Source organism: Lactuca saligna, chromosome 1 (genome assembly GCF_052625555.1).
Source record: "Lactuca saligna cultivar CGN05327 chromosome 1, ASM5262555v1, whole genome shotgun sequence".
NCBI lineage: Eukaryota > Viridiplantae > Streptophyta > Magnoliopsida > Asterales > Asteraceae > Lactuca > Lactuca saligna.
The window spans coordinates 27078015-27090523 of record NC_136417.1 but is presented as its reverse complement, the minus strand read 5'-3'; the positions used below and the strand labels follow the sequence as shown (position 1 = coordinate 27090523).

Below are 12509 nucleotides of genomic sequence, written 5' to 3'. Positions count from 1 at the left end.
AGAAATAACATACAACCCACACATGAAAATATACTAGAATGCCATGGAAACCCTCAAAGGTGTTACACATAAGCGCCTCGGGAACCCCTCGAGGTCTTTCATGCAAGTATCACAAATAACTAGCATACCACATATCCCATAACCAACTAGTCACAACTCATAACAATAATGGGTCGGCCTTGGTGCCTTAGACCTATTGGTATGGTAAGGAGAATTACCTCTCAAGAATGCCGAACTGATAAGATAAAATAAGATAAGTCCCAATGCGCAACTCTAACTGAACTACCTATAACCATCATGTGATTAACTTGTTAAAACCTGAAATATCATGAATACTTTCAAAGTCAAACTTGGTCAACCCTGGTCAAAGTCAAGTCAACAGTCAAGGTCAACAGTCCATGTTGAGCCCAACTCATCGAGTGTATCCATCAACTCATTGAGTTCCTTCAGATTTCATACAACCGAAATCCCGAGTCAACTCGTCGAGTCACCCGAGTAACTCGTCGAGTTCCTTAATGTCCAAGGGCCGAAAACTCTAAACTGAAATCTCTTGACCGAAATCTCTTAATCAGCTCACCAAAATCACTCAGGATCCCGAAAATGGGAAAACCCTACACAACTCGTCGAGTTGGCTAAGCAACTCGCCGAGTCCCTTCAGCCCTTTTTGTGTTCAGTCCTTTCTAGTGGAATCCAAGGCTCCAAATTATAGATCCAACTCCTTATGTTGTAGTTACCACATAAAGTTGCAAACTTTACGTACATGCAAAGCCTCACAAGGCTAGAACACTAAAACTAAGGTTCCTTCAAAGGTTTTAGTGCATGGAAAGGGCCTAAACTGGATAAAGTGGGCAACTTTATGTCATTTAAGACCTAGAGGTGTCCAAATATGGAACCATATCCTTATGATAAGTCCAAATCCGAGTATGACACCGTTTTTGCACCAAAAGCGACCATATTCTTCCATAAGATGGGATATAAGCAAATAGAGATCAAGGTAGCAACTTTTTACATCTAAATGGATGCCAACAGCAGGTAGATGCCGGATCCAAATCCTTCTCCTCTTCAACCTTTAAGTTTCCTTCCAAAAAGCACAAGATTCATTCTTCAAAGCTCACACACACTCAAGAAAGCACCATTACACGTGTCACAGGTAGTTTCAACAAGCCTCCACGTCGTGGACCTCCCTTGGCCACGTCGTGGGCACTAAATGTCTAAACAATCGACCATTACCCTAGTCGCCACATTGTGGCAGCTTAAAGGCCACGTCGTGGAAAATGGTCTGAATAGCTTAATCGTGCTTAAGTTGTTTTCTTCCTAATCCAAGGGATCCAAAGTCCAAATTTTGTCCTTCCCCATGTCCTGGTGAATAAAGTTTCCAACTTTATTCATCAAGGCATCGCAAAGTGTCAAAATCTCAAACCCTAAGTCCATAATGGCAACCTAAAACATGCACTTACCCATTAAGAACTTAATCAACCAAAATCACTTCTCTCAAGTTCCAGAAGGGTTTTCCACACCTAGTGGACCATAAAAATCATGGCTTTATGGACATGCATGTTCGATGCATGCCCTTCCCAAATTAGGTCATACACATGAGAAAATGAACCCAACTTTGTCCATGAATCAAAATAAGGCAAGAAACTTCAGATCTATACCATATAACCTCAAAGGGACCATGAGGATCCATAAAGTTGCCAACTTTATGGAATCCATCCTTCCAAACTTTCACAATTTGAAGATCAAAGGACAAAAGGCTTAGATCTAATAGCAAGCAACATAAAGTTAGGATATTTGACACTTAGGTGTTGTTTGTTTTTTTAAAGCCTAAGGTGTTGTTTGTTTTTTCGAAGAGAAATTGCTTGAAGTCTGCGGACCACCTCTTCAATCCTTTGTAGCAGAAGAGGTGGAACAAACGGCTGCAGCATGTAATAAAAAATATGTTTGTTTTTTAACGTCTGCAGACTGCTGCAGTAAGTTAAACTAATGTGTGAAGAGGTTTGAAGCAGTTGGTTTAGTGCTGCGCCACGCAACACACACGCATCAGTTTTTAAGTCAGAAGTCTTCTGAAAAACAAACAGCTGCGAATGGCCAAGTGTTGCGCGTGTGCTGCGCGGCGCAACAATAAGTGGTTTGAAGTGTGTTTTTTTAAAAACAAACAACACCTAAATGTCTGCATTCTGAGGACCACATCTGCAAGCCTCTGCTGCAGATGAGGTGGACCAAATGTCTACAGTTTGCAATAAGAAGATTGTTTATTTTTAACGTCTACAAGTGTTGAAATAAATTGATTTTTTAAACTTAATTTCATGTCATAAACATTAAAAATGCATTTTCAGCAAAAAAAAATAATAATAATAAAGAAAAATTTTGGTTGCCTATTTTTTTTAAGGTTAAAATGAGGTCTGAAGACATTTAAAGATAGTGACCTATGTCTGCATCAGGAAGACCTCGCGCATATGTTTTTTTGATATGCGCACTTTCAAAAAACAAACACTCTACGAGGGCATATGTCTGCGCGGCGCAAACAAAAGTGGTTGCACAAATCTTCTAAAAAAAAACAGTCCCTTATAAAGGTCCACATAATACACAAGAGAAGAATGATGAGGCTTGCTTGCTGAATCCACACACTAGAGCAACTTCTTTTTTCCTTTTCTTCTTCTTCTTCTTCTTCTTCTTCTTCTTCTTCTTCAAACCACCAAGAACACTAAAATGGACTAAGAGTCACCAAAAGAGGTTAGGATTAGGGTTGTAACTGTCTTGAGAGTGATGGAGGCTGAGGGTGAGCAAACCTAGCCTACACTTTTCTTTAAATAACTGGAAATTAGGGTTTTTCTCATGAGATGGTCGTCACATCGTGGCCAACATATGCAACGCCGTGGGGACCAGATTAAGGTCTGCGAACATTTTAGTCATGCCAAGTTGTGGTGATGTCTCCACCACGTCACCCAAAATTCAGAAATTAAATTAAATAAAATACCTCAACATTCAGAAATTAAATTAAATAAAATACCTCAACGAATCCGGATATTACACTACGATTGCAACGAGAATCATAGAAGTCGATATCATAATAGTTTTAATAAGAGTTTTATAGGTTTATAGATTTAGTTTGGTTGAATAACAATTGAGCAAATGCAAAGAGACATGCATGCAAGACACAACAAAAGATGCACCATGACTAACCACCAAAAGATTGTATGTACTATGTAGTATCTTGTTTGTGTGTATGTATAAACACACGTCATTTACGTATATTAAATATACGTAATTGTTGGCATCTGACACATGATCGATTATTTCGTGAAAAAAATAAAATCGAATGACATAACACTGAAACCAATTTGGGGTGAAAATAGGAACCAAGTACCAAATCATATATTTGGAATTGATTCGGATTTAGGTCGGTACCTGATCAATATTTTGTCTATAATGTTTATTAATAAATTTGTCTAAATTTGGCAGTTATTTTACTTATAAAAAGGTTTTCGAATAAAGAAAAAAGCTAATCGTATGGTGCTCATTGAAAATAGAAAAAAAAAACAATATAATTATTTTATTGAAGTTCTTTTTAAGTTTTATACTATATAGTTTATAGAAATAAAAAGGGAATAAAAATAAGATTGAACAACGTAGTAAAGTAGGATACGCCGTCCTGACCGCTTGAGTCCAATGTGGCGTCGTTGAAGATGATGGATCGATTTTAACCGTAAATCTTTATTCGGGCGGGTCTCGCCTCATGCCCCACTGGAATCAATAAAGAACCCTAAAATTTCTCGCCATTCACTGTCCACTGTCATACTATGAGAGTGGCCAAGTGAGAGAAAGCGTGATTACGAGGATTACAAAGGGGCTAGGGTTATCACACTCACAAATCCAAAGGTGTTCGTCTCCTCAGTAACGAATCACGAGTCACATCGCTCAAGCTCAACCCACAACCATTGAGCATCGGCGATTACAACCTCCATCCGATCTCCGACCTCCGACCTCCGACCTCCAACCTCCTTGACGTTTTGTCCAGCTGTACTTCTGATCTTTATCGTCCTCATCACTCCTCTCCTCAACTGGTAAACTTTTACAATAGCTGAATCTCGAATATATCTTTTATAAATTTGTCAGTTGTTGAATGTTACCAGACTTATAGCTTTCTTTAATGGTTTTATAGTAAGTAACTTCAAGCGTTTCAATGTTTGATTGTAATCAAAGTTTGGTTCTGAATTTCTGATATGTTGCTGCAAAGTCCTAAAGTTTGGTTGTGATAACTGATAAAAATAGTGCGTCAGAGGAAATAAAAATAGTTGTATGAAAGGCAAGTTGAACAGCTAACTTTTTTTGCAGATTGTTATGTTGTGCCACATGTCATTATCATGGTTACTCGACTGTATTTGGACAATGTATACTCACTGAAGGCTATTATCTTACCAAAATCAAACCTTTTTTTTTTCGTGCTTATGATTCTTTAACTGAAACATAATGTTGTTAGTATTCACTTTTGTATGTTTTCAACTCCAGTTGGTGGTGGTGTCTGGTGTGTTTTGCAGGGATAAAAATGGTACTAATGTCTCAGGCAAGTCAATCCCATGGCATTCGTACTGAGATTTTGCTATGTAAATCATCTGTAAACAACATGAGTGCATTTAGACCTAGGATCTCAACCATTACCTTTCCATGGGATTCCTCCTCCAAGAGTAGCCAAAAGATGCATCATGTAGATGCCATTGGTGTAAAATCCAAACGAGGAAATCAAGTAATTGTTGCTGCAAGTCCTCCCACAGAGGATGCAGTGGTTGCTACAGACCCACTTACAAAAGAAGATCTTGTGGGGTACCTTGCTTCTGGATGCAAGCCTAAGGAAAATTGGAGGTTCTTACTTTTTTGTCTCTTATGCTAACTATTTTATTCTGCACATATGTATCTGTGTTGATTAATGATGAATGTTATGGCTATTGCAGAATAGGAACTGAACATGAAAAGTTTGGGTTTGAGCTGAAAACATTGAAGCCTATGACATATGGACAAATAGCAGATCTGCTTAATGCTATTTCTGAGAGATTTGACTGGGAGAAAATCATGGAAGGGGACAATATAATTGGGCTTAAACAGGTAATCAGCACTGCATATTTAAAAAACCCAAACAAGACCTAAGCTTTCTGTTTGATTCTATGTGGTCTATTTCTAAACTTTAAAAAAAAAAAAAAAAAAAAATTGTCAGGGAAAACAAAGTATATCTCTGGAACCTGGTGGTCAGTTTGAGCTTAGTGGTGCTCCTCTTGAAACTCTCCATCAAACCTGTGCAGAAGTGAATTCACACCTTTACCAGGTTTGTAAATTGTAATGATTATATAATTCCATGTGTTGAAAATGATACCCATGTGTATGTTACTTTACAGGTGAAAGCTGTTGCTGAAGAGATGGGAATTGGATTTATAGGGATTGGTTTCCAGCCAAAATTGGAGAGAAAAGATATACCTATAATGCCTAAGGTAAAAATAATTTAGTTATTTTAGTAATTTTCTGAATATGAAAGAAAAGGAATAGATTTGAGATATGGTGTGTGGTGAGAATGTCAATGTCAATGACATTGAATGAATGTTTTGTCAGGGAAGGTATGAGATAATGAGGAATTACATGCCTAAAGTTGGTACTCTTGGACTTGACATGATGTTCAGGACATGTACTGTTCAGGTATATATTACATACAACTAATTCTTGATTTGATTTAATTTATTTTTTAATTAAAGAGTTGAAATTACACATATGACCTTGGCAGGTGAATCTGGATTTCTCTTCTGAAGCAGACATGATAAGGAAGTTCCGTGCTGGTCTTGCTTTACAACCTGTGAGTGGAGTAGAGTATGCATATTAGTTTTCAGTAATTGTGGGTGTGAATTTATATATATATATATTACATGAATGTGAATCAGATTGCTACAGCACTGTTTGCAAATTCACCATTTACAGAAGGAAAACCAAATGGTTATCTCAGCATGAGGAGGTCAGGTTTCTATTTCAAATATAATATATATTGAAGGGAAAGAATTAGAAACTGAGACTGATAAATTATTAACTTGTATTATATATTTAGTCAAATTTGGACGGATACTGATAACAATCGTGCTGGAATGCTTCCTTTTGTGTTTGATGATTCTTTTGGGTAACTTTCCTTTCCCCTGATTAATCAATATTACTTTGAATATGTTTATATAGTGATACTGATACACTCATTTCTTTTATAATGGACTTGCTCTCAGGTTTGAGCAATATGTGGAATATGCCCTGGATGTCCCTATGTATTTTGTGTATCGCAAGCAAAAGTATATCGACTGTGCTGGATTGTCCTTCAGGGTAGCCTGAATAATAAATTTGAAAAACATATTATATATGTATATGTATATATGTAATTTATTTATCTGTCTATGCGATGATAATTTGCATGCATGCATGCAGGACTTTTTGGCAGGAAAACTTGGTCCAATTCCAGGAGAATATCCAACTCTGAATGATTGGGAGAATCACCTCACAACAATATTTCCTGAGGTACATGCTATATATATATATATATATATATATATATATATATATATATATATATATATATATATATATATAATATTGGGATTTGTTACTTGGTGATTGAACAGGTGAGATTGAAAAGGTATTTGGAAATGAGGGGTGCTGATGGAGGACCATGGAGGAGGTTATGTGCATTACCTGCATTTTGGGTATGTAATAATATGTTGAAAATATGCAGACAGATGAATAATAGTATATGTATATATGTGTTGTTTAAATAAAAATGGAAAATGGAAAATGACAGGTGGGCATATTGTATGATGATGTTTCTTTGCAAAAAGTTTTGGACATGACAGCCGATTGGACTGCAGAAGAAAGACAAATGTTGAGAAATAAGGTAGTAAAGAATTTTCTTTCTTTCTTTTTGTTTCTCATTATGCAATGCAATGGGATAATATTATTAATATTAGGTGCCTGTAAGTGGTCTGAAAACCCCATTCCGTGATGGATTGCTGAAACATGTTGCTGAAGAAGTTGTAAATTTTGCAAAGGTAATTAATTAATTAATTATCAATCTAATCATATATTATTGATACATACAACATACTCTTAATAAAAAAAATATATAACATGTATGTTTTATGTATGCAGGATGGGCTGGAGCGAAGAGGATACAAAGAAACAGGATTTTTAAATGAAGTGGCAGAGGTTGTTAGAACAGGTGAAGAATTACTTACACACTTCTTATTTGATTTCCCAATATTTATTTGTTTTTAATTTGTAAACTATGTATGCAAGGGTGTTTCTTTTTTACTAATTACATCAAATTTTTTACAAATTTGGTTTCATGTGATGTGATGTGATGCTCAGGTTTAACACCAGCAGAGAAGCTCCTGGAGTTGTACCACGGGAAATGGGGACAAAATGTGGATCCTGTATTTGAGGAACTGCTCTACTAACTACTAAGAAGAAGATTGTTGTCCATATTTCCTCCTCTTATTCTGTATGTTGTTTTTTTTCCTAATAAAAAAAACCTTTTGGTTTCTTTCTACACTGTATGTTATGAAATACACCACATGATGTATATGTGTTTGTAGGAATAAGCTGTGACACCAATGATATGATGATGGAAAAACATGCAATCATTATTATTGCAGCAGTCAGTCAGTGAGTGAGTTGTACACCTACCTACCTACCTGCAGTCTGCAGAATAACTCAACTTACGAATGAATGATCTGTGTCTCTGTGTGTACTTTTGTTTTTAGTTTTGTAAGAAAATATTGTTGTATTGAATTAGCGTCTTTATCTTTATGGTTGTTTCCTCTACATTCCTAAGTAGACATCATACTGGCATATGAGACTAGTCTCCATCAACTGACCTACCATTCCATGTTACTTGTTTACCAATATTGATACTTGTTTGGGTTTTATTAATATTATTACTATTATCTGAACCCAACCCAGGTTCATGTATCATGTATGGTAAACACAATACAGTGGAAGTTGCTTAAACTATATATTTTTCATATGAATGAATATAAAGTTGTAAGTTTTTATGATTTCCATGCTCATAATTGGCCTCCTTGTTTATAGACATTTCAAAAAGTTAAATGAACATAAAGCTTATTAATTATTTATTTGACCCCCTACTTGGTTTGTTTTAAGTAAAATGTGTATATTTGAATTATTTTGTTTTGTGAATTGAAGTGATACTACTGATGGGAATGAAGTGATGATTAAAAAGAAATTTAAGATGCTATTATGTATTATCGACAGGAAGACAACTCAACTTACCCTTATAATCACATTGCTTTAGATGTTGATAACCACGATTGATTGATTCATTCATTCATTACAATTACAATTACTATTACTTGACAATGCCATTGCAACCACACCAACTTTGAGATGTGAAATTGCAAATGATGTGACCACCCATATTAAGTAATGTCCCAGTTTGGTTGCAATAGTAGTCCACCACGATAAAGTTAATAATATTAATTAATAGATATTCAAGGAATAACAATGAATATGTACCTTTTTAGGTTTTAAGTTCATATCCGATAAAATCTCCACAATATAGTTATCCACAAGCTTTGAAAAATTCATTAATGATTTAAAATCACTATCTATTTATGAAAAGTTATAAAAAATTGGTCATTCGTTCGATAAAGTCCGTATCATATATCAGAATTAGTATAACTAAAGATCATAATTCCGTAGCAAATTCTAGCTACATTCTTATCTTCATTTCAAGTGATTCTTGACATTTCTCATCACATCCAAAAGTCACTGTATTTCAGATTTCTTTTCAAGTGATGTCAGAGAATAGTATCATGTCAACATGTCACATGCAACTTGGTTGACAACTTAAGTAGTCGTTAGAATTGTAACAAGTGGGTAAAATGAATGTCCAATTTGAGACAAAAATACAGTGTGAATCAAATTTTTATGAAAACTTAATTAATGATTTTTATGGAATTTGTCATTTAATTAAGTCTTAACCCACATATAACATGAGACTTTTGATGAGAAAATGGAAAGAATGTTGGCAATATACGAACACCAGTGTTGAATATAAGAAAGTGACGATAACTTCATTGTCTGGTAGAATATGCATCATCGAACACCACATCCGGCCGGAAATACGCGTATAACGACACAACTACAATTATTAGAATTTCTCTCAGATGTTCTTTCAATATGTTTGTGCTTTACAAGTTATGTAACTTTATGAAACAATTTGTAAGTTTTCTTATAATGATTTTATGAAGCAAGATAATAGAACAAAGCTGGACCGATTTTATAGTTAAAAATTCTTGGACAGTTCAACGATCGCAAAGACTATCAGACGATACCGGACCAAAAAAAAACATCCAAGTCCAAGATCGATTTTGTTTACCTTTATCAGGTAGTAATGTGTAAGGTGTATGGTTGACTTGTGCTTATTAACCATTAAGTGACATGAAAGACTTGAATCAGCCCAACATAGAAGAAAATGAGACGTTGAGAAACACAAGGAAACCCCACAAAAAAAATACTAATAAAAAAATGGAACCCCACTAGTTGCAAACATTGATAACAAAGTGTATTTCTCGTGAAGTACATTTACTGATGTACCCTGCATTTATTTCACATCCCCATTTCCTCGTGAAAACCTTTATTACTTATTATTATTCTTGTACTCCAATCCTTTATAAAAACCCTCACTCTCACAATAATTCTCTGAATCCATTTATAAAAAAAATGTCTCTCTTTCTTTCAATCCTAACCCTAACCCTAACCCTTACTTTATTCATTCCTACATGTCTCTCGTTTACAGTCATTATGTCGGATTCAGGGGTCCCATCTGCTCTTGTAGATGCACCTCAAACAGGGTTTTCTGTAAACAACAATGGTGCTACAACCGACCGTGATGAGCAACAAGCAGTTTACGACATCATGAAAGCTACCGGAAACGATTGGGCCACTGACATCCCGGATGTCTGTAGAGGACGTTGGCATGGGATTGAGTGCATGCCAGATAAAAACAACGTTTTTCATGTTGTTTCATTATCTTTTGGGGCATTATCAGATGACACTGCTTTTCCTACTTGTGACCCGACCCGATCATATATTTCACCTTCCATCACCAAATTACCACATATCCGGACCTTGTTTTTCTACCGGTGTTTTACCGACAAGCCGCAACCTATTCCGCCGTTTTTGGGCCTAATGGGCCCCACTTTACAGACTCTTGTTTTAAGGGAAAATGGACATGTGGGTCCGATTCCTACTCAACTTGGTAATCTAACCGGTTTAAGGGTTCTTGATCTTCACAAGAACAACCTAAACGGTTCAATTCCGGTTTCTTTTAGCCGGTTTACTGGTTTAAAGTCTTTAGATTTAAGTAGTAACAAATTAACCGGTTCGATTCCGAGCTTTGCCTTTCCTGAACTCACTATACTAGACCTCAACCAAAACCACCTCACTGGTTCAATTCCAACCGAAATCGGAAACTGCGGTTCCCTCATGAAAATCGATCTAAGCCGTAACCGACTCTCCGGCGTAATTCCCGATTCCATCGGCGGATTAACGAGTCTAATCTTGATGGATTTAAGCTACAATAGCCTCTCCGGCCCAATTCCAACGTCCCTAAATAACTTAGATTCCCTTCAAGCTCTCATCCTCAACGGTAACCCGATCAGTTCCATGATTCCATCCACCGCGTTCGATAAGTTTAAAAGCTTAATGATCTTAATCCTCTCGGATACAGATTCATACGGACCAATACCTGAGTCAATAGCCCGATTACCAAACTTACGAATCCTCCACCTTGATCGGAACCGTTTAAACGGATCCATTCCAACAAGTTTCCGGAACGTGAACGGTTTGAGCGAGCTCAGGCTGAACGACAACCAATTGATGGGGCCGATTCCGTTTGATAAAGAAATCGTTTGGAGAATGAGAAGAAAATTGAAGCTTGAAAACAACTTAGGGCTTTGTTATGATGGTCGAAACGGGTTTGGATCCGACTTGGGCTCGTTATCGGATTCGGGTATTGATCATTGTGATATGCCAAGACCGGGTCCGGCTCAAATGGTGCAACACGTTGCCACGACAAATGAAGGTGAACCGGGTCTAGCGAACGGTGGAATTAGTTATAGTGTAGGTTTAGTTCAGTTATTAACGGTAGTTGTATTTTCTGTATTTTTATTATAAGTAAAAGTTAGACTTTAAATCAGTTAGTGGCAGTAGACGTATTTTTCTTGTAATTAAATTTGTATATATATTTTTTTAATTATGTTTTATGATATTTGTTAGGAATATTTTTACATATTCTTTTTCATTAGTTAAAGATTAAACTGCACAAATAGTCACTATGGTTTGTTTAAAATTGTCACTTTTATCTAAAAATATTTGGATTAACACCACAGGTCCAAAGTTTTCTTTTTGTTGCTTGTTTGGTCCAATCTGTTTTGATTTTTTTCCAAATGACTGATTTGTCCCTATTAATATGATTTTCTTTTTTTTCTTATTTTGTTTTTCTGATTTTCAGATTTAAAAAATAAAAAATTAAAAATTAAAATTAAAATTAAATGAAATTAAATCTCTTTTTTTCTCTCTCTAGAAAGAACCCACGCACGCACACTCCACACACGAACATAATCGATGATGAACACACACTCCATAATCTATTTGTAAGTGTGTGGTTGAATACTCCACCCAACAACACCGGTTTCACAGATGAACTCCACCGCCGACCACCCTCATCCACCACAACCCTTACCGGAAACATCATCATCATCATCTCTCTCGCTTCACCAAACTAAATCAACCCAAATGTGTCAAACATCACTACATCTCCCACTCAAGAACACACAACCACCACATCAACGCCTGAGAAGACCCGTGAGCCGTCGAGAAGAAACCTACTTGTCGGGCGTTATCTGATTCACTACATCTCCCACTCACTTCCTCTGATTTTTATCGAGAATTGATTTCTGGAACCATTTTGGATTTCGATTAAAAATTGATTTCCGAAACAACCGTCTCTGCGATCCACAACTCGACGAAGACGATGGGAGCCGCCCGTCTCTCTCCTTCTTCGGCGATGTTGTTTCTACTCTCTGATTTCGGTGGCACTTAGGGTTTCAAGCGATGGTTTGCAAACGTGGGTTTCAGATGCGCCTCCGTTTAGGGCTTCAAGAGATGGCGGCGGCGGCAACAAAGAGGGAAGATGGATGGTCGATGTATCTCCAACCTCTTGAGAATCGACGAGCACCATCGGCGACACATCACAACTTCAGATCCAAAGTTTTTTTTTTTTTTTGGTTGAATGTGACTTGATGTTGATTTCTAGATTTAATGTTTTTTTTTTGTATTTTTGTTTTCTTTTGTGTGTATGTATGAGAGATAAGAGAGAGGTAAAGATAGAATAAATGGTGGTGGTGGTGGCAGAGAGTGGTGGTCGATGGTGGGGGGGTCGGTATTTATTTGTGTGTGAAAGAAGAAAGGAT

General features: G+C 36.4%; 2 protein-coding genes across 3 annotated transcripts; both read left to right on the top strand.

Moving 5' to 3' along the window:
• The first annotated feature begins 3706 nt into the window (after positions 1 to 3706).
• Positions 3707 to 7836, top strand: GSH1 (glutamate-cysteine ligase). Of its 2 annotated transcripts, none has more exons than XM_078978345.1 (17): positions 3707 to 4064; positions 4539 to 4860; positions 4950 to 5100; positions 5210 to 5317; positions 5388 to 5480; positions 5599 to 5682; positions 5768 to 5836; positions 5922 to 5992; positions 6083 to 6151; positions 6249 to 6342; positions 6445 to 6534; positions 6639 to 6719; positions 6815 to 6907; positions 6981 to 7061; positions 7162 to 7231; positions 7381 to 7513; positions 7608 to 7836. In XM_078978345.1, the coding sequence occupies exons 2-16, from the start codon at positions 4547 to 4549 to the stop codon at positions 7467 to 7469; spliced, it is 1557 nt and encodes a 518-aa protein (XP_078834471.1). In that variant the 5' UTR covers positions 3707 to 4064; positions 4539 to 4546; the 3' UTR covers positions 7470 to 7513; positions 7608 to 7836. The 2 variants fall into 2 exon arrangements, with proteins under 2 accessions (XP_078834471.1, XP_078834468.1); XM_078978342.1 differs by lacking the exon at positions 3707 to 4064 and adding an exon at positions 4339 to 4391 and having other exon boundaries at positions 4510 to 4860.
• Positions 7837 to 9724: 1888 nt separating this feature from the next.
• On the top strand, positions 9725 to 11233 carry TMM (Leucine-rich repeat (LRR) family protein). Its single transcript, XM_078978337.1, has one exon. The coding sequence runs from the start codon at positions 9757 to 9759 to the stop codon at positions 11209 to 11211; it is 1455 nt and encodes a 484-aa protein (XP_078834463.1). The 5' UTR covers positions 9725 to 9756; the 3' UTR covers positions 11212 to 11233.
• The last annotated feature ends 1276 nt before the right edge of the window (positions 11234 to 12509 follow it).